This window comes from Aspergillus sclerotioniger (genome assembly GCF_003184525.1).
Source record: "Aspergillus sclerotioniger CBS 115572 chromosome Unknown BO94scaffold_6, whole genome shotgun sequence".
Taxonomy (NCBI): Eukaryota; Fungi; Ascomycota; class Eurotiomycetes; order Eurotiales; family Aspergillaceae; genus Aspergillus; species Aspergillus sclerotioniger.
Window position 1 is genome coordinate 945991 of NW_020290996.1, and position 19824 is coordinate 965814.

Below are 19824 nucleotides of genomic sequence, written 5' to 3' on the forward strand. Positions count from 1 at the left end.
TCCCGATATCTCCCACCTTGCATGACTCCTAACACAACCTTATACTAGGTACTCCATAGTGTACCCCTGCTACTTCAGATATCCCTCCCATTGATTCAAAGAAAAGCACCACCATGCTTACTTACAGTTTACCTACACAGTCGATACTATCCAGGCAACACCAAATCCAAATCATTCTAGTCTCCGCATTACATGACGTCAACGGGATCATCACACACACACACACACACACACACACACACACACACACACCTTACACAGTATAATCCATACTCATTCATGACTCATGCAACCCTGGCACAAGTACGTAGATAGATACCAATCTCCCAGAGATAATAATCCTAATCCAGCTAGGTAGTACTTCCCCCTCGTATACAATAACTGTTATCTAGTATACGAATACGTACAGTAGTCAGTCCATGGGATAGATCCGCCCTACAGGGCAAGTCCTACCCATGGCGCAATTTCGCCCTATGAGTATAGCTAGAGGGCAGTTGGAACGGAGGAAAACATGGGTAGTTCTACCAGGTTAGGATTTAGTATTGACTAGGTGAGTGTTAAGTTTGAGAGGGGATTATTATTAATCGAGGGTAATCCACCAATCTGGAATCAGGATGTAGGTAGGTGGCTCAGGGAGAGAGGGGGAAGCTAGTTGCACTGCCTCGTTGAGGGATCCACTGCTCTGCATGAGGGAATCTGGTGCGAGATCATGGTACTATGTACCTACCTAGCTTACCTAGGTAGTAGTACTTGTGTGTTTAGGAGGTAGGGGCTAGGTGTTAGGTACATGGGTAGTATTTACCTGTTTGTGAACCTAGTGTGTAGTGTTGGTGTATCTGTTTAATTATCTGATAAGTTGCTTTGGTTGTTGGTGATTTGCTTAGTGAGGTATATGTGGTGGTGGTTGTACACAGTACCGTGTACTGTTGGGTATGACGGGAGGTATATAGGTGAGTTTATATCTAGTGGATGCATCAGTGCTTGATTGTCGCTTATGTGTGATGGATGGATCATGGGTGCATGTGACGGGGTCTAGGCATAGTCCTAGCTTTTTCTTGGGGCGCTTATTTTTGTGACTGTATGTACTAAGTAAGTTACTTAATACGAACGAAGGATTGCGCATTGGATTTTCGGATTGATCGCGATGGGTCATCCGGTCTTGTCTCCTGAAAATGGGTCATTGAATTAGGCTGTAAACCTGTAGCCTTGTAAGTAGCGTGTAAGGCTGTAGCACGCCCTGCCTTCTCCGTTAGGCAGGTAATTCGGTGGGCTTATTCTGCCTTCTAGAAGCCATCGCAATTCCAGAACGTCTAAGGCTGAGCCGTGTTCCGTAACGCTTCCGTCTCATGCCGGGGCCATGAGGCAGCCAATTTGCTTCCGAGTGAACCATATAGCGGACAGCTATCCCTGGCGGGTCTTTGGTGGATATAGAAATTCAGGGGCGGATGAATCAGGAGGAAGCGACAGTTGACTTATGCTAAATGTAGTAGCAGTGGCGTAGTGACTAGGTAGGAAGAGCGGGATGCACCCTGAGTAGCAGCCATTTTGACACACCCTGTATTTGATCACTTGGTTACCGCGAGCCCATGATTAGAATCATCTTGCCAAAGCAATGTAACGGTGTCTTGTATCGGCAGGAATGTTCGCTGACCTGTGTCTGGTACACGCATGATTTGAGCAGCCGCACATCTGACACAGAATTTCCATTCCAGACCCATGACTATCAGGCGATCATCTGAAACCCAAGCCGCGTCATGGAACTTCAGGCCCGATACAGCCACAGGCATCTCGGATAGCCCGGACGCTGACTGTAGGCAACCCGAACACGGCGTCAGCATTGCAACGACCAAGCCACAAGACGAGCATCATCATTAAACTGCAATGATTCAAAGTCCGCCCGTTGGAACCGACGGGAACAGAGACGGATCCTGTAGGCGCTGACGATTCCTCTTCGCGATCTCAGCATTGCGCATCCGGTCTATGCGCATTTGATAAAAGTTCCTATACGAGGTCAGCCATCTCCACCCACTAACAAAACAACTCCGAAACACGAGAGGGAAGAAATACTTATGCAAAGCAAAAACCCGAGGTCCGTCATCCGAGGAAGACGAATCACCCGATTTCTTGATATCCTCAATCTAGATGCCACCGTATCAGCCACATACATCTGTAGGCAAAGGCCAAAGGATATGCACAGGAGAAGGGGAAGTAGGAATACAAACCTTATCATCGCGTTCTTTCTCAATCGCCTTATCCTCGCCATCTACCTTCTTCGTATTCGACTGGTCATCCTTGTCTTTCTTATCTTTCTCCTTCTCCTTCTCTTTCTCTGTTTCGGCATCCTTTTTCCGCTTCTGCTTCTCCTCATACTCCTTTTTCACCTTCTCAATCTCCCTCGCCATAGCCTCCTCTCTTGCCTTGGCTGCCGCGGCTTCTGTATCGACGATGGGCGAGCAGAAGTGATGGTCCGTGAGGTGAGAAGGGCAGACGTAGAAGAAGTCCTGGATATATCCCCTTAGCCATAATACAAGAAAATCAAACAACCCGAAGCACGCATATACGGAATGCGGGGAAAGAGAAAAAGAAGCGTACCCGATTATCAGGCGTGATCAGAACACTACTAGATGGTTTGTAGCAAATGTGACATGCTTTCGCGGCGGTATCTGCCACGCGGCGCAGATGCCAGACATTCTGTAGGGACATTGACATGCTGGGTATAGGTTGAGGTGTGGAGGGTGGGGTTGTTTTGATTTTGTGGAATTGGGAATTGAGCCGGGGAAGAAGAAGTGGGAGGAATTGATAAGATAGGGAAGATGTTACGTACACCCATATTTTGTTCCGGGTCACCGAGGGTCTCTTACATAAGCGCCGCAAACGGAATAGCGCCTTCGAAAATGGTATAGCCCCGTCATCTGACAAAGTAGCAGTCATTTTTTGTATGGTATGTAATATGCGCGGTCCCCCACGACTTCACAACATAGAAGCCTGTATTAAAACACCTACTTTTACACTACTAAAATCGCGCTTTTTAAACGCTAAAATGGATGATATTATGGACATCATGTTGGCTCTACGAGCCAATACAGTCTACATATATTGAATTCAGCCAGGCAAGGTGGCCAGTCAGGCGTTTAACCGGGTGGCCGGGCTGGCTGCCTCACCGGAGGCTGAATCGTTCAAAAACAGTGTAAGGTCTAAACAGGTGCTAGTTTCCCTTTTGGGTGTAGCGGTAAAAGTTGGTCATCTGATCAGGCTAAGCCTCTTTTGGCGGTGGACCCTCGGTGACCCGGAACAAAATATGGGTGTACGTAACAACTTCTTAAGATAGATAGGCGGGGAAGCGGATCAAGCTGCTTTCTTTGATGATGTCATGTGACAGCGTAGAACAGAGCGTGGAATTTGGTGATAGTACAACTTCTCGAACATCATTAGCTAGGTAATGTTTAGCCCAGAGCCTTTTGTGTAGGAGTCTGGATGGCTTATAATACGGGAATCGACATGATATAGATCTAAATCAGGTGGTCGTTGCGCATAGTATACGGAGTAACTCAGGTGAGTTAATGAACGAATATATCAGACGTATTTGTATTTCTACACACGCCAGATTGGCAGCAATCATATCCTGACAACTGAACTTAACACTGTAACAGATCTTGCCTATGACCCCTATCCAGATAAGTTTGTCGTGCGGAAAACCAGCTCAGATGTCGGAATCCTTGAGCAACAGCCCGATCATTGAAGTCAAGGCCTTCTTTGTCTGCTCAGACCACACCAGTTCATTGACATTCAAGGAATCCAGATCCCCCTGCCTTTTGGGCTCCTCAGACTAAACTGCTCTTTTGAATCCCAGCCCGAAGTACTCCTGCACCAGTGGATACTTGGTCTTTCGTGACTATATATGCCGCAACAAGCGCTCCATGTTCATGTACTCTAAGGGACCACCTATATCCGTCTCTACTAGGATGATGCAGTAGAGGAGTAAGCCAGCCAAGCCTGATCCAAACGCTGTTGCAACATTACCCCCCGACAGCAGTGAAACCCCATCGCTACTCTTGACCGGAACGTCTGTCCCTGGGAATGGTAAGGCCTCCGCAAATGCAATGGCGGAGGAGTCGTCAGAGCTGCAGATTGAAATGCAACGCCCATAGTCCACTCTCTCATGGCCCTGTGAGCACATAATGATAATATCCGCGTAGTTGGCCCTACTGAGCGCGAAACGGATACTCTCAGTCATTTTCGTGGGTATCCAATCCGCAGAGATTATGTCCACTCCACAATCCACTGCCCAATTGATTGCCTATCAGATGTCAGAATTGTTTATCAACGTGTAGACTAGAAGTAAGGTTCTCACTTTTGCTAGCAAGTCTGCATCCCATTTAATACGGGCGACATATAATTGAGATTTAGGGCAGGTCTGGCAGATACATGTCGCCATAATGGTCCCAGGTTTGTCTCGAAAAAAATCTTCCACTGGGTCTGGGGGACAGAATGATTTGCTCCAAGCAATTCTTCCATTCAGGATGTCTAGGGATTCGTCGGCACCGTTGCTGATGATGGCAATCTTAACAGAACGGGAGCAATTCCCCGGGATTGTTTGAACGAAAGCCGTGAAATCGTCTAGGCAATTCATCCATGCACTTATTGATGTATTTCCTCTGTGGATTGTAAGCACTGAAACGACACACTATAGCAGTCAGTGCTCAACTTACGGTTCAATCTTGTAATTTTCCGTGTCATTTAAAACATGTTGACTTTCGATAGCTGGACTAAGCTGCTCGCGACAACGGAGTGATTCTACTTGTTCGAAATCACCAATATCCTGTAACACGAGTGCTAGATTGTTACATAATGTCAGTCTAGAAGGATGCTCCCATCCTAGGCCTTTTTCTGTCCTCTTTATGGCTTCTCGATATAGAGCTTCCGCCTCTCTGAGCCTGCCCAAATCTCGCATCACTGATGCTAAACCATCAAGGCTTGTTAGTGTGTCAGGATGGTGAAATGCTAGTGCCTTTTCCCTTCCATCTAGTGCTTGTCGGTATGAAGACTCTGCTTCCTCGAGCCTGCCAAGATCTTGTAGCATTGAAGCCAGGTCGTTCAGGGTTGCGAGTGTAGACATATGGTTCTGCCCCAACTCCTTTACCTTGCATTCTAGTGTTAGTCGACCCAATTCTTCTGGTTCCTCAAGCTTGCCCAGCTCTCTCAGCGCAGATTCTAAGCCATCAAAGCTTTCTAGTGTATTGAGGTGGCCAGCCGGCAGTATCTTTTGCCTTCCCTCTATGACTTGTCGATATAGCAATTCTGCTTCTCCTGCCTTTCCGAGAACCTGTAACAATCCAGCCAGGTCGCTAAGCGCCGTAAGTGTTGACGGATGATCTTGCCCCAGCTCTTTCAGCTTCCGCCTTAGCGCCTGTCGATGCAATGCTTCTGCCTCTTCAAATTTGCCCAGATCTATCAATGCCGACGCCAAGTTGTAGACGCTTGCCAGTGAATCTAACCCGGAATAATCATGTCGTAAACTTGACTCCAAAGGAGAGAAAACATGTACAATCTCCGGTGGGGCGTACTTGCGGATATATATTGTGTGGGAGCCTGACGGGCGATTGAATTCATTATTGCTCGTAGTAAAATGTTCTTTCATGGCACATCGATAGAATGACCAAGAGGCCTGGTTTGTTCTTGGGGCGACATCAGGAATTAGAAGTATGGCAATCCTTTGAGTTCTTTCTTTCTCGCGTGCGCAATTGAGTATAGCATGAAAATTCAGGCGGTTCTTGTTGCCCTGACGTGGGCGTGGCGCAGGTCTCAAGCGAAGGCTCATCCGCAACCCCTTCTTCGTCACAGAAGATAATTCTCCAACCTCCTCATCAACAGGTATGATATCGTGGGAGCGCGCAAATTCCGCTGGAGACTGGGCGAAAATGCTGCTCACCTTCCACGAGGTACTGTCACGATCTGGGATAGTCCAAGCGAACAACGAGTGATCGTCGATTTCCTTCATGATTTCCTCTTGTAATCTGACGAAAGCCCTCGGACCTTCTCCATATAGGAGGGGCATGTTGACATCGAAGATACCTAGCAAGAAATATGCTATATCCTCTACCCGTTTGCACTGTCGCATCGATGCCCAGCACATCCTCTGGGCTACACTATACGAATATGGACTTCTGTGTTGTGCCAAGCATTGTCCGGGGATGCCTGTGATGTTCTCGAGCAACTGCTCCAAAGTTCTCCATGCCTTTTGCTGGATACCTCGATGCTGTAATGACCCCGCGGAATACTTGGTCCTAATCATTATCCAATTTGTGTTGTAAAAGTGGACTTCCTTTGGGGCTATTAACTCTTGAAGAGTCCAGCCCCGACTGAACCAGCGACTCTTCCATCGCCAGCACTACTTACTAACCAGCTGCAGCCTCTTCTTCTCATAGCCACGTGCCTCAGTGGAGTACGACTCTGAGTCTGAAGAAGAACGATGCTTGATGGGTATGATGACCTCTCTAAGAGGGTGAGAGACGAGGGGGAAAGAGACGCAGCTGACCATGCACGGTAGCTTCACCAAGCCTCACCATTCAGCTAGGATCCTATCGCCATCCTATCAGATCATATGTAGAAAACCCAACAATTGCTCTAGCAATTGTGACCCAGGAACGTGGTCTAAGAGACGCGATAGCATGATACCCCGAACACACTGTAGGCAATTCCCAGCTAGGGAGTGCGGGGGAAAGAAAGTTTCGTGGAGCTGGCCCAGGATCGGTAGGAAGGATCAAGAGTGACATCTTCCTACATCTGGCAATTCACCACTGTAGGCAAGCTAGCTGATCACTTGATCCCTTTCCCGACGATTAATCACTCAGCCAAAAGGGAGTGATCTAACATTTCCTTTGTAGTGTTTTCTTCTCAAGGACTCATGATTTATGCTCTCTGAAACTAGTATTTATCTCTACAGATACTAATAGTAGTAGTATGATACAAACAGCGAGGTAATCGAGTTAGAAAACCTCATTAAACAAAAGCTACCCAGAACAACCACCCTACAAATCCATCCAAACAACTATCTATCTATATCCCCTTACTCCGTAACACTATCCTTCAATCCTCTCAACGCACTCGGCTCCTTCGACCCATGCAACATCGCCGCCGCATTCTCCGACCTCCTTCTCGCATCCGTCCACACCATAAACTCACTATAACTCTTCGGCATAACCTGCACATCCTTCTCCACCAAGAACGTATAATTGAACATTCCTGTCGGTTTCTTACTCCCATGCTCCACGTCCCGGACCTTCGTGTCCACCCGCACCCGCACCTTCGTGTACTTGCTCTCCACGCCCTCGCGCTCCAACGGCTCCGTGTACGCCACTGTCGCACGGAGATACAGTACGCTGCCTACGGGGACTGAGTTCTCGAAGGTGCTCGGGTCCAGGGAGATGAAGTTGGGGCGGGAGTGGGAGAAGGAGGCGGCGCAGCAGAAGGCCAACTCGAAGGTTTGTTTCAGGAGGAAACCGCCGAAGATCATGAAGTTGTGGCGGTTGCGGTCTTGGGGTTGCATGATCATAGCGGATTTGAGGACTGTGTCGCTCATGAAGACGTTGTTGGAGGGCCGTTGGGCGGGGGATTCGGGGTCTGGAGTTGTTTGTTAGTATGGGGAAGGGTGATCGGGGGCAAAGGGGAGCTGCTTACTGAGGTAGGACATTTCCTTGGTCCACATGTTATGGATCAGGTTACTTTCTTCGGCGTCGGGGGCTTGCTCGAGGAGAGATTTGGATCGGAGGGACTTCTTGGCTTGGTAGTTCTCTTCGCCCTGTTTGAAGAGGAGACGTTCCTCTGGGGTCTCGACGACAAGGGGGGCAATTTTGGCGGGCCTAAAGATGTGAGCATCGATATTGTATACATAAGGACACCGCGATAGGACATACTTCTTGGTAGTGGGGTCCAACGACACCATCGTAAACGCACAAGTGATAAGAACGTCCTCTGGCTTTACCTTCTCCTCTGGAGCAGGGGCCTTAGCCACCTGGAGGGAAACCTCCATACTGGAACGGCCCGTCGCATACGTGACCTGGCCGCTGAGTTCGAGATCGCAGATCTCCATCAGCGGATGCTCGATGGTGATCCGATCCACGGCAGCAGTCACCGTGGTGACAGAGTCGCCAGTGTGTCTGTAGGCAATGACACCCGCCAGAGCATCGAGGTCCATCAGTAGCGAACCAAGTCTGTCATCGTTAGTAAATCACCACCAAAGGTCTGTAAGAGCACACGCACCTGATATGCCCCGAGGCATTAAGATAAGTATCAAGAAGCCATTTATCTTGAGCCAGCGGCAAGACCTAAAACAAATCAATCAGCGACGACAGCAACTTCACCACACAGAGCTGCACCTACAGCGCTGTAGTAACTATCCGACATCTTCTTCGGCGTGAGGTCGGGTTTCGCCGACGGCGCGGGAGCGCCTTGGCCGGACTGCGCTGCCTCACGACTTCTAGCGAGCGCATCGATCCAAGGCGTCTTCACCCGCATGGGCATCCAAGTAGGTCGGAATGCCGCATGAGGCTGACTGGGGTGGAAGTCTCGGGCTGAGAGCAATGACCGCTGCACTGGGGAGCGGATACTGGTGGTGTTGGCAAGGTATTTTGAACGCGTCACGGCGGACCGTCTTGTGCTTAGTCCGAACATGTTGATGCGACTTCTTTCTCTGCGTGGTTGAGTGTTTAGTTTGATCGGTTGCAGAGGTAAAAGGGGGATCGAGATGCTTTAGAGACGAGAAAGACTCGGCTTCGGCAGTTGATTCATCTCCCGACGGCTTTTCCGGCTCCGGCTTTGTATGCCGGAGCAAGTCGGTAACGCGATAAAGTATATTTTTCTAGCCGATATACGGGTTGGGGTGGCTTTTATGTGACTCAATGGGTTATATCTACATACTTGACATTTTATCGGTGGTACAGGATCTATTATGGCCATCATCGATGGGGAGGTGCAGGGGGGATTTTCGGTTCATTAGAGACGATCCCGACTACTGTATCATGACGTCATCATCGGAGCTGGTCTTCGATATCAGCTCTCGCGATAGAGTAAGTATGGCATGGAGGGGAATTGGACTGGATAGCTGTGGTTACGAAGCTGTGTACCCATATCGCCCCTGCTAAGAGATCAATTGATAACTCTGATAAGATAGATGATTTTCATGCTAGCTTAAGTCATCCACTTTGTCGCATCAGGCACCGGCTCGTCTCTCGTCCGAGATCTGCGTCAAGGTGAAGTCATCCAGGCTATAAATTGCCCTTGTTACATAGTCCTACTCTGCTCGAAGAAGCCTCTTGTACATCTCTACAATCAACTTACATCAACATAGACTCGATTAGACAATCATCATTAGAATTGCGTTATACATTCACATATTCGCAAATAGTCACCTCTCTAGACAATGAGTGACCCAACCAACCCCAACATCGCCAACCGAACAACGCCCCAATGGGCACTCTACCAGCGTGAGAACTTCTGGAAAATAAACGACGGCCAAACTGCCCCTTTCAACACAGGTACGCACCGTCCCCTTTCCCCTTCCGCGTGGCTCACTAACAAGCCCCATCATCCAGATCCACGAAAGCTAGAAGAGGAGGCACATAAAAAGCTAAGCCAAGGAGGCTGGTACGCATCTCGCCCTCTCATCAAACTTCACCCACTAATCTCTCCACCTCAGGTACTACGCATCCTCCAACGCAGGCCTCTCCAACACACACCTCGCCAACCGCCAGGCCTTCTTCCGCCATCGAATCATCCCCAACCAACTAGTAGACACCAACCTACGCGACACCACCACCGAAATCTTCGGCCACCGAGTATCAGCTCCAATTGGCTTTGCCCCCATCGGGATCAACAAGATCTATCACCCATCCGCAGAACTCGCGGTAGCCAAAGTCGCCGGCGAACTCAACCTCCCCTACTGTCTCTCCACGGCGGGAAGCTCCCCGATCGAGAAAGTCGGCGAAGCAAATGGCAAAGGGCCTCGTTTTTATCAACTGTACATACCCCATGATGACGAACTAACCCTATCCCTACTGAACCGGGCGTGGAATTCCGGCTTCGATGCTCTTATCCTCACGACCGATACGTGGCAACTGGGCTGGCGACACGACGACGTGGCTAATTCGAACTATGCCTTTTACCGAGGCATCGGTGCGGATTTGGGCTTGACGGATCCTGTGTTCCAGAAACGGTGTCGCGAGGCAGGCATCGACCCGGAGAAGGATGTGGTGGCTGCCTCGACGAAGTGGATTGATTCTGTCTGGCATGGGCGTGCATGGTCATGGGAGAAAATCCCCTGGTTGATTGAGCAGTGGAAAAGGATTTCTGGTGGTCGACCGTTCATTATTAAGGGGATTCAGTCTGTCGCGGATGCGAAGAAATGCGTTGAGTATGGGGTGGATGGTATTGTGGTGAGCAATCATGCCGGTAGACAGGTGGATGGGGCGATTGCAAGTCTGGACGCTTTGGAAAATATCGCCAATGCTGTTGGGGATCAACTCTACATTATGTTTGACTCGGGGGTGCGTGGGGGCAGTGATGTTGCCAAGGCGTTGGCATTGGGAGCCCGCTTCGTTTTCGTTGGTCGGCTCTGGGTCTGGGGACTCAGTATCATGGGCGAGGAGGGTGTTCGCCATGTGATGAAGTCATTACTGGCTGATTTTGATATCTTGATGGCTGTTGCGGGATTTAATAGTGTTGAGGAGTTTGATAAATCCATTCTAGGTAAGGTAACCAGGGTTCGCTTGGCGTGGATGGAAGCTAATTGGAAGCAGAATCATACCCAAAGTCGTACACGCTGATCCCGGATAAGGTTCTTTAGGTGTTTCAAAAGCGAGTGACGGGTCTTATACAACTCATGAGACACTATCAGTCCCACGCAAGAATCGGTGTCTGGGAAAGGATAATGATTAATAAGAAGAGAAAGTTTGAAAAAGGCAATGTCAGTGACTAGCACGCTGTTGATCTAGTCTCGGATGTATATGGAGATACAGAACAACAACGAATGTAGATAATGTATCTATTTCTTCTAAATTCAACCATTCGCTGGATGTGAAGATGCTCTGTCAAGAAACTATAGCCAAAGCAGGTATAGAGCAATCACCAGTGCAGAGAAGTAGTACTGAGGGGGGGCTATGGCCATTCCACCCGACTTAGTATCGGATGACGTACTGGAACTAGCTGAGCCCGTAGTGGTCGAACTGCCCGTGGCAGTGGAACCGGAAGCACTGGATGTGGAGGAGCTGGTAGAGTTCGAAGAAGAGCTGGTGTTCGAGGAACGCTCCGCAAAGCCGACCCGTTCCTCGTCGAAGTCAAACACAGCGTACACATTCTTCAGGAAGACGTCACCCAGGAGCCAGATGTCATCACCGAACAGGTCATAGCTCACAATCTTTGAAACACATCCAGAGCCAGATGTTGATCCCACATAGTCCTTCGGGGAAATGGTGTAGTTTACCCCGGAAAATGCCACCTGTAGCTTAGCAGTCGTGTTGCAAGGAATGATGAAATAGTTTCCAGAGGTATTGGAGCCAGGAATAAGAGAGTGCAGTGTTTGCGCATCGCCCGAAGGAAGCATGGCGTAAGACGTTCCGGTATCGATGATTGCCGACTTGTTGGAGAAATCACATGAAGTGCCGTCAACGTAGGCATCATCCACTGGAATGCGCCAGTAGCTTCCAGATCCGACTGTATCGGTGTAGGTGATATCCCCAGCGTACTTGTCCTTGTCAGCAGTGCCAAAGCTGACTGTGCCATCCTTTGCGGGGCTACGCGAAAGGGCAAAGCCGACGATATTCGATTTGAAAAGGTTACTGGTGGAAACAGCATCCATAAATGTCGGGTTGTCGTAGGAACTTTCGTTGGTTCGACCGAGGCCGAGAATGCCATCCATTGGATACGATTCAAAGTCATCCGATGCGTTGGACGCCAACCCGAAAGTCATGCGTACAGTCGTGTTCGCGATGGTGAGATTGTCCGTCCCCAGCAAGCCACTCACAGATCCGGTTCCATAGCCAACACTCCACTCGTCAGATGTCATCTCAAGGGTCGAGGAAGAGTTCGCTCCGAACGCGTTGTGCATCGTGCAGGCCGTGGATGTGCAGTTGGAGCTGAAAACCCACGTATCCGACCCTCCAGTGTCCAGCAACATGTACAGAGCTTGGTTTTCAGAGCCGATGTTAACAACCGAAAAGTAGGATAAATCGTTGCCATCTTGGTCAAGAGCAGCGGTGTTGGGCCAAGAGGGGGTGTCCGCCACCACAATGTTGAAATCATTGCCACGGCGGACGGGGATCCTTTTTATATTCAGTGTCAGGGACTCATCATTAGAAGATGACACCGAGTCATCTGTCAACGCGTCGCCTGGTTTGGGAAGGGGCAGAAAACGGCGAGACAGTGTATCACGGGCCGAATCGCTGGTTGATGCATCGACCTTGATGGTGTATGGAATGAAAGCCGTGGCGCTAGCGCAAAGACATGCTGCTGTAACAAGACGCTGTGAGAGATGCATAACCAGAATAACTCAAGCACAAATGCGAGGAACAAGATAATCGCTTTGGAAGTTTGATGTTGAAGATGGAATGCGGGACCCTCCTATTTCAGCGATCCCATTCGATACAATGGATGTACACGATGACAATAGGATTGGAGGTCTAGGCCAATTGAATATAATTCTCTTTGAAAGGAGTTAATGACAGTAGCAAGAGTGCGACAATGCTCTAGGTTGATCAACGATGGACTGCTGGTGGAAGTGGACGATTGAAGAGATAGGAGACGACCAGGTGATTGTGTGCTAAATTTAAAGGAAGGCTCAGTCAACACAAAGAAAGAAAACAGGAAGTGACCGGAAAAAATAATACATATAACCAATGATAAATGACGATAAGCAACGAAGGGAGACAAAGAAGTAGAAGAAGGTGCAGGAACTACGAGGGGCAAGGAGGCAGCAGCGAAGTGCTGTCCATGCAGTTAATTATAATAACAATAACAACCAGATGCACAGGTCAAGTCCAGGAGGAGGGGATTGGCTCAGGAACGGTTGATTATGCTTACATCGTGGGGAGCCCAAGCCTAAACGGCCCACTCGGCAGGTTTTCTCAGTGCGAGCCACCGCGAACACCGCCGCGAGTGGCTGCCGGGTGCCTGGCCAGGCCCCGATCTGCAGGCCTTTTCGGGCATCGGTGGAGCCACAAGCCCCGAACATGTTTTTTTCCCCTGAGCACAACGCAATTGACGGCAGTTTCCTTGGGCAGGAAGGAGTCCGTGAAACCTCCCGTTCCATTCTTAGTAACATGTATGCTACTATAAGTTTTTAGCAGTAAGTGATGGATTAGATCGTACATAGCATGTCTACTTACTGCTGCCGACTTGGGCACTCCGTCAATGGTCGTCGGCTAATTCGGAAAAGGGCTCTCCTTAATATGTGGAATGACAACGAAGAGGCCCGTTCATTTCGCATCTGACCTAAGAGGGGCTACCTACGTAGTAGTACCTACCTACATCTGCTGTCCGGAACATGCGTCATTCACCGCGATGACGACTCCCGCGCCACAGAGGACTTCTTGATGGAGTCTTCGGCAATGTCGCGACCTGCGGACCCCAAAAACATGCATTCATGTACATGCGAAAGATAATACTTTACCAATCATCACAGTTTTTGATTGGGAGGCCGGCACGCTCGGAATTGTCTCTGATAGGAGAGAAAACTGATTCGAGGGCTCACACAAGAAGTCGGTGGATATTGATGGGATTTCCATTGCGAACGACTTACCCCAGACCATCCAGACCCTTGATATGGTATATTCGCTGCATCTTTTTGGTTACTATGAGGCTATTTCCGACCTGTAGTTATCTTCGTAGGGCGTCCCATCGCAGCCGAAATGGACCAATAGCCACTGGACAGACTGGTGGTCAGTTGGCTGGAAAGAAAAACCAAAGATGACAGGTCATCCCAACAAATTGATTGGTAAAGTCATTCCACGCTCCAGCCTCTCAACTGGGAGAACGTTGACGGGCCATAAAGCTTAGACAGATAGTGCTTCCAGGCATCCATCGACTTCTACCAATGAGCGCTCGAGGAAATTCATCCCATTCAAGGGTGTTCGTTGACCAACAGATCTGGCACATGGCCCCAATTGGACGATATGTACGGAGTTGGATGCCTATCGTTGTTGCCGGGGTTCTGCAATGCCGGGTTCCAGGTTGACAGCCACACTATCCATGGTTGCAAATGTTGGAAGATGATCAGCAATATATAGATATACCATAGACCACGATATCTCTACTATTGTGTGTAGTAAGTACGGTGCATGTCAAAACGAAGCAGAGGGAAAGACATAAGATCGAGACAAAGAAGGGAGTTCACCAATTTCCTGCGGGACTAAAGGTGAAACATCCCAGCATAGCCGAGGCAACCACAGTGGCAAGACTGGACCAATCTAGGCTCTGGCAAAATAACAGATGCAATGAACCCCCATTCAAACGCACAATTATAGGACGATAATTGTGCCGGAGTTAATCCCCTGAATCAAGGGTCCGGAGTAAATTGGACCTTGCATCATGCACACTTCAGTGAACACTATTATGCTAGAGAGCAACGGAAGTTATGCCGGCTACGGATATAGACCCGGCGCACTTGATGAACCTCGGATTGAAACGGCCTCGACATGCATACGAGAACGGATAAACTGGGGGTTTATATCTTCCTTTAATAATATGCGGTATTTCCTACACCCCATCATATTGTATCCTCAGCCACCAATTCACATGAGTGTCCCCCAACAAACTGATATCGGGACATATCGGGGGCAACCCCCATCAGCCCACAACTGAGGCCAATTGACTTTACCCATATCCGGACATCCGGAGGCTTTTTTACCTAGGTTAGATCGGGATGATGATAATTTAACTCTGCTCCGATCTGATAAGCCCTATTCCCCGGGGGCGCACAAGAGACGCCATACCATGCATGGGCTGTATCGTACCTAGGTTTAGGTTAAAGCCAGTCAACCGAAAGGCCTGACTGATCATCCTTCGCCCACTAGCCTGCACCTTCCGTCATCCAGGGCATGTGTCGTGTGTCATTACCGTACCATACTACGTAGGATGGACTCATGAGTACTACGGGCATACTGTGGTGCTATGCATGGAATAAACCAGAGTGAAATTGGTAGCATCATCCAATGGAGGATCAAACTATGTTGCATTGCCGAGAAGGCTTGGTTGAAAGAAGGTAGAAAAGTCCATGGAGAGTGACCATCACACATCGCTAGAAACGAGACAGAAGACAAAATTAAACATCAGGGAAACATCAGTGTTTCGCCGCGTGCTGCTGCTTGGGACCTAAAAGATCTTCCAAGAAACCGCTCCAAAGTTCCCGGACTACACCCGGTTCGGAAGAGCCGTTCTGTTGCCTATTCAGCTCCTGACCGAATCTGGATTTCCCAACAGTCTCGGTTAGAGAAAAAGGGTCGATATCCACCGAGTGGTTGTCGACAACCTCGGTCATGGGGCTTGCCGAAACATCTGCTGCACCCCCGGATACAGTGTAAACCTGGGGTCTCATGGGGGCACTCTGGGTCTGGGTAGCGTCATAATGGGTATAGATTTCGGAAAGAATCGGGATTTGCGGATCGGCACGCGCAGCAGCTCCATCAATCTCCGCCATGGAGGGCATGTAGGCGAAGTCAACGGTAGATGAGTCATTGACAGCCTTGCTAGAACGGGAAGTGTTGAATTGACGATCGTGGCTCTTCCTGTATTGGGCAAGAACGTTAGTTCCGGACTGGCTTTACCGAGGTAACGGATGTGAAGATCAACGTACCCTGCACTGGAACTACCATTAATCCTCCTCATAGCAATGCTGAAGGCGCGGGATTGAAGGAAATCATGGTTGGAAAGGCGTTCGACAAGCTGAGTGAAGTAGATAGTCAGCCTCATGGTCGCAGTGTGTAGATTGAACTAGCATACCTCAGCCTGGGTGCCGCTAGATCTCAAGGACCGCTTCGAGCATTCATTCTTGAGATCGGTCAAAGTACGGCTGGCATACAGAGAGGCCCTGTCCGAGACATTGGCGGGCTGTGCAGAATGGGCGCCAGTGATGTGCAAGCCCCGACGGATGGTCGGGGTGGTAGAGTGCTGCTGCGAGAGCACGCGCAGGGCACGCAGAGAACTTGAGCGAGTAGCTGCCATTGTGATCTGATGGTGATAGAAGTAGAACAGATGGGCTCGTTGATGAGGCCTGGTTCGGTGGGGGAAAATAGTTATAACCGCCTGGGGTAAATAGTTGAGCTCAAGAATGTAGAGCAACAATTCGAGGAAGTACTGTAGATGGAAATGGCTATGTACAAGGGAGCCAAGGGAGTTTAGGCAGCAGAGATATGAGATGGAATGTGAGAGAGAGCAAGACGAAGAAAGGAAGCTGGAGGGGGGAAGCTGGCGGTACTTGAAGGAAAGCCGATGGGTGTGCAGTTGCAGGAACCGGTTGGGGGGGGGGAGTGAGCAAGCTACCTTGCCTTATCCACACCTCCCCTACGTGGAGTCACTGCGTAAACTGGGGCCGGCGGTCTGGCCAAGTCTGCCGGCTGCTAATAGTAGTATGGGACCACTTAGCCCCGACCGAATAGATCGATCGATATCATCCTCTGGGCGGACCAAACAGGTAACCCAACCCTCTGGAATGTTACCTTAGTCGGTTCTTGTCCAGACAATGATCGACTAATTATTTGTTTTCTGATATTTCAAATGTTTAATGTTTTGTATGAGTTGTCCACACTCCGCCCCCCTATTTTTTACACAGCATCGTTACAAATCCGATTTGACGGCGGTAAACATAAAACCAGGCGTGTATGATAGATCGTGAGGGGTAAAGTGTCAACCATGGTAACAGGTACGAATGACCGGTCCCCCGGCTTTTCAGATCATGATATCCACCACATCTGCACCTTCCTGCCTTCCGTTTCAATACGGATGAGACTCTCCAACTGCACCAGCCTGCATAATCCCCGGCGCTTTCCTGCAGAGGGCTGGTCGGCGCAGCCAATCAACACGGCAACGCGGACATTTCTATGACTACTTGGCACACCGGCGACACTGATCAGTTGATGATCAAGGGCATTGGAAACATGCATTGGCCTGTCTGTCCCAAATGCCAGATAGATTAGCTTCCCCCTCTCGCATGTCCTCCCCTCCTTCTGCAACAACGGCACAATATTCCTTAATGGTGCCGTAAATATATCATCGATCACTATTATCTAGCGCGATGCCGCCGGAGGAGGGGACAGATGATCCCTTCTTTTCTTGAAGGACTCTACATGTTGTCGTGGTGCTTCCCTTCTTCTACCCCCGCTAGTTTTCCGCTCATCACTAGCAATCGGGACCGGTGAAACCCTCCGATTGCTTCGTATTACATCAACCACTTTGAGTTTCCAGTACCGGACACGCTTGCCCATTTTCCCTCTTCCCTATTCCCTCTTCTGACGTGGATCGTCAAAAAGACGGTCCCCAAAACCTGAGCGAGACAGGCACAAGACAGGACAACCACCACTGTAGAGCTTGTCTGAGCATGTCTGAGCCTGTCTGAGCCTGCCTCCGTGTACATAGTACGTTGCTTCCCAATGCAGCAGGTCGTCCTACTCCGACAAGCGTTCTTTCTCCGTACTCCGTCGCACCTGCTGGAACTCGGCGGCCGTGACGCAATGATGAAGGAAGGACCAACGACATTCGAGAAGCTTACTAGCGCCAACGGGATTTAACCAGCCAATACCGTACTTTACTATACCTATTACCGAGAGGGATGCGTGTACAGACCCAACAACCGGTGCTCATCCTCCTGCCGCCTGGCTGATCCTCAATCGGATGATTCGTAGCGGGGCGATGATTGGCAGGTTCGATGGGACGATGGATACCGATAGCATGATGCCAGCGCCCATGGCCTGAAATCACTGGCCACCGGGGCTGACCCTCAATTGTTGAGACATGAGAGGCGGTGAGTGGGGACGGGATGGGACACGTGAGGGCGATCTGGCTTGCCCGGCAGCCTTCCCCGTGGGTCCTTCCCCCGACTAAATTTAAGGTACTCTGATTTACGCTGTAGTCCCCATACTCTACGGGGTGCCTCTCACCAACTCCAGCCCTTCCGCAACAAGGTACTCTGATATACGCCGTAGTCCACATCCCCTACGGGGTTCTCGTCATCTATCTTCCCTCCGCCCCTGATCCTGCTCGGATTCAACAAAAGTGGCGTCAGCCAGGATGACTTGTTGGTGCTTGCATCGACAACGGTGATTTGCTTTTTCTTTTGGAAAGATGCCTGGGTGACGCCCGTGGCCTCCGCAGGATTCCGGTTTCCCTGACCCCCTGGTCCATTTTGTGTCTTCAATTTCCTCTGGGTGTCGCTCTCCATGCATCGACCTCTCAAGTATGTGACCTTCCATTTTTGGTTTTCGGAGAGCGCAACCCAGATGTTGACTAGATAGGTCCACGTTGATAACTGCTTATCGGACCCCTTTATTTGCTAATCGCATCGACCGGGGCTAAACCTGCTAGTAGTACGTAGTTATCAGTAAGTAGCTACTACTCCTAGGTAGATAAGTACTTGCGTGCTACTAGCTACCTAGTCGATATGACCCCTCAACCGTCAACCGTGACTTGGCTCGCGCTTACCAGGTTTAATCCATGCATGGTCATACTAGAAGTCCATGTCCCGTCCCGCATTAGCCTGCTTTCATATGCATCTGGCAATCTGCATTCGATGACCCCTCCAAGCATGTGAATCACTTCCATGATCTTTATCGGAACTCTTAATGCGGCATTTACACTGCGGGTCCCATTTCCTGATTATACCCCTTGTCCAAACATACTTGTTTCCAGTTACGGAGCACTTAGCCGCCATCTTCGAGCAACGGTACTATATACATCCCCTGCATATGCATAGCATAGCTTGAACGCGACTGGCAAATGATAGTAGTCCTTTCCCCTCCTTCTTCTCGGTTGAGGAAGCTCCAACGTCTGGATCCACGCAAGCGTCACCCGGGTACTTCCACGTATCCGCATGTCAATATCTATCTCTTGCGTTGACTATATATGGATCGGCATCGCTAAATGTGGCAGCTTGGTTGTTCTGCATGTCTTTTTCTAGCATGCCCCTCGTAGATGAGGATTCGTAGGTTTCCAGTGCAGGATAGCGATGAGGCATGAAGTATGCCACTCGTCTGTCGAATATCGAATAATCAACACTCCTCCTGGTCATGATCAATCGCCTGTCCCGCAGTGATGCTACTGCTACCTGTACTATGCATGTCTCTATGCTCTGGTGATTCCGCTATAGTGCTTGCAGCGCTAGAAAACCCACGAGGATGAATTGCATCATGTCCAGCCATCAGCGACGGAGCAGTATTCCATTCTCCAAATCCCCGTCTTCAAAATCGCTCTCCTGATTAGATACCTTATATATCATACACATACTGCGTAGAACCGTATGCTTTCAAATCGACACCAAAACATCACCGGTCAGTCAGCCGTAAGGGTACCTTCAATTACCACATGGCGCAAATAACCTCCATAGTACAAACCATGCACCTGTCAGCAGCAAGTATTACATGGACCACACCATATCTCTCGTCCCACCTATAAGCACTCACTGACAACCCGGTACGACTCTCAATAACAATACCCAAAAGCTTAGAGGATAAAGACCCTACAGACCGCCTTCCTCACCGCCCTAATAGCAGAACCTAGAGAACCTCGCATCAAAAACACCGGAGTTAAGCGGATTTAAGAGAATACAGGCCCGAAAAACTTTCGGCG

General features: G+C 49.5%; 8 protein-coding genes across 8 annotated transcripts; 1 reads left to right on the forward strand and 7 right to left on the reverse strand.

Moving 5' to 3' along the window:
* Positions 1-1811: 1811 nt before the first annotated feature.
* Positions 1812-2781, reverse strand: BO94DRAFT_511540 (AAA-ATPase Vps4-associated 1 family protein). Its single transcript, XM_025609776.1, has 4 exons — positions 2593-2781; positions 2223-2501; positions 2068-2138; positions 1812-2001 (listed from the first exon to the last, which is right to left on the reverse strand). Exons 1-4 carry the CDS (start codon positions 2707-2709, stop codon positions 1887-1889), a joined length of 582 nt encoding a protein of 193 aa, XP_025470470.1. The 5' UTR covers positions 2710-2781; the 3' UTR covers positions 1812-1886.
* A 2053-nt stretch (positions 2782-4834) lies between these two features.
* Positions 4835-5488, reverse strand: BO94DRAFT_449152 (Kif17 kinesin; the record flags this gene model as incomplete). The annotated part of the gene is made up of 1 exon (XM_025607532.1): positions 4835-5488. A coding segment is annotated over one exon (654 nt), but the record flags the coding sequence as incomplete, so codon positions are not given.
* A 474-nt stretch (positions 5489-5962) lies between these two features.
* Positions 5963-6376, reverse strand: BO94DRAFT_422855 (uncharacterized protein; the record flags this gene model as incomplete). The annotated part of the gene is made up of 2 exons (XM_025607419.1): positions 5963-6227; positions 6267-6376. Coding segments are annotated over 2 exons (375 nt in total), but the record flags the coding sequence as incomplete, so codon positions are not given.
* A 540-nt stretch (positions 6377-6916) lies between these two features.
* BO94DRAFT_532643 (putative acyl-CoA thioester hydrolase) lies at positions 6917-8894 on the reverse strand. The gene is made up of 5 exons (XM_025611161.1): positions 8380-8894; positions 8260-8324; positions 7914-8210; positions 7678-7859; positions 6917-7620 (listed from the first exon to the last, which is right to left on the reverse strand). The coding sequence occupies exons 1-5, from the start codon at positions 8668-8670 to the stop codon at positions 7067-7069; spliced, it is 1389 nt and encodes a 462-aa protein (XP_025470473.1). The 5' UTR covers positions 8671-8894; the 3' UTR covers positions 6917-7066.
* A 414-nt stretch (positions 8895-9308) lies between these two features.
* Positions 9309-11068, forward strand: BO94DRAFT_532645 (L-lactate dehydrogenase). Its single transcript, XM_025611162.1, has 4 exons — positions 9309-9533; positions 9591-9642; positions 9695-10743; positions 10794-11068. The coding sequence occupies exons 1-4, from the start codon at positions 9419-9421 to the stop codon at positions 10838-10840; spliced, it is 1263 nt and encodes a 420-aa protein (XP_025470474.1). The 5' UTR covers positions 9309-9418; the 3' UTR covers positions 10841-11068.
* BO94DRAFT_350156 (aspartic protease) lies at positions 10748-12711 on the reverse strand. Its single transcript, XM_025607096.1, has one exon. It carries the CDS (start codon positions 12527-12529, stop codon positions 11093-11095), a length of 1437 nt encoding a protein of 478 aa, XP_025470475.1. The 5' UTR covers positions 12530-12711; the 3' UTR covers positions 10748-11092.
* A 2441-nt stretch (positions 12712-15152) lies between these two features.
* Positions 15153-16407, reverse strand: BO94DRAFT_532647 (uncharacterized protein). Its single transcript, XM_025611163.1, has 3 exons — positions 15988-16407; positions 15842-15930; positions 15153-15773 (listed from the first exon to the last, which is right to left on the reverse strand). The coding sequence occupies exons 1-3, from the start codon at positions 16207-16209 to the stop codon at positions 15329-15331; spliced, it is 756 nt and encodes a 251-aa protein (XP_025470476.1). The 5' UTR covers positions 16210-16407; the 3' UTR covers positions 15153-15328.
* A 723-nt stretch (positions 16408-17130) lies between these two features.
* BO94DRAFT_532649 (uncharacterized protein) lies at positions 17131-17740 on the reverse strand. Its single transcript, XM_025611164.1, has one exon. The coding sequence runs from the start codon at positions 17466-17468 to the stop codon at positions 17271-17273; it is 198 nt and encodes a 65-aa protein (XP_025470477.1). The 5' UTR covers positions 17469-17740; the 3' UTR covers positions 17131-17270.
* Between the last annotated feature and the right edge of the window lie 2084 nt (positions 17741-19824).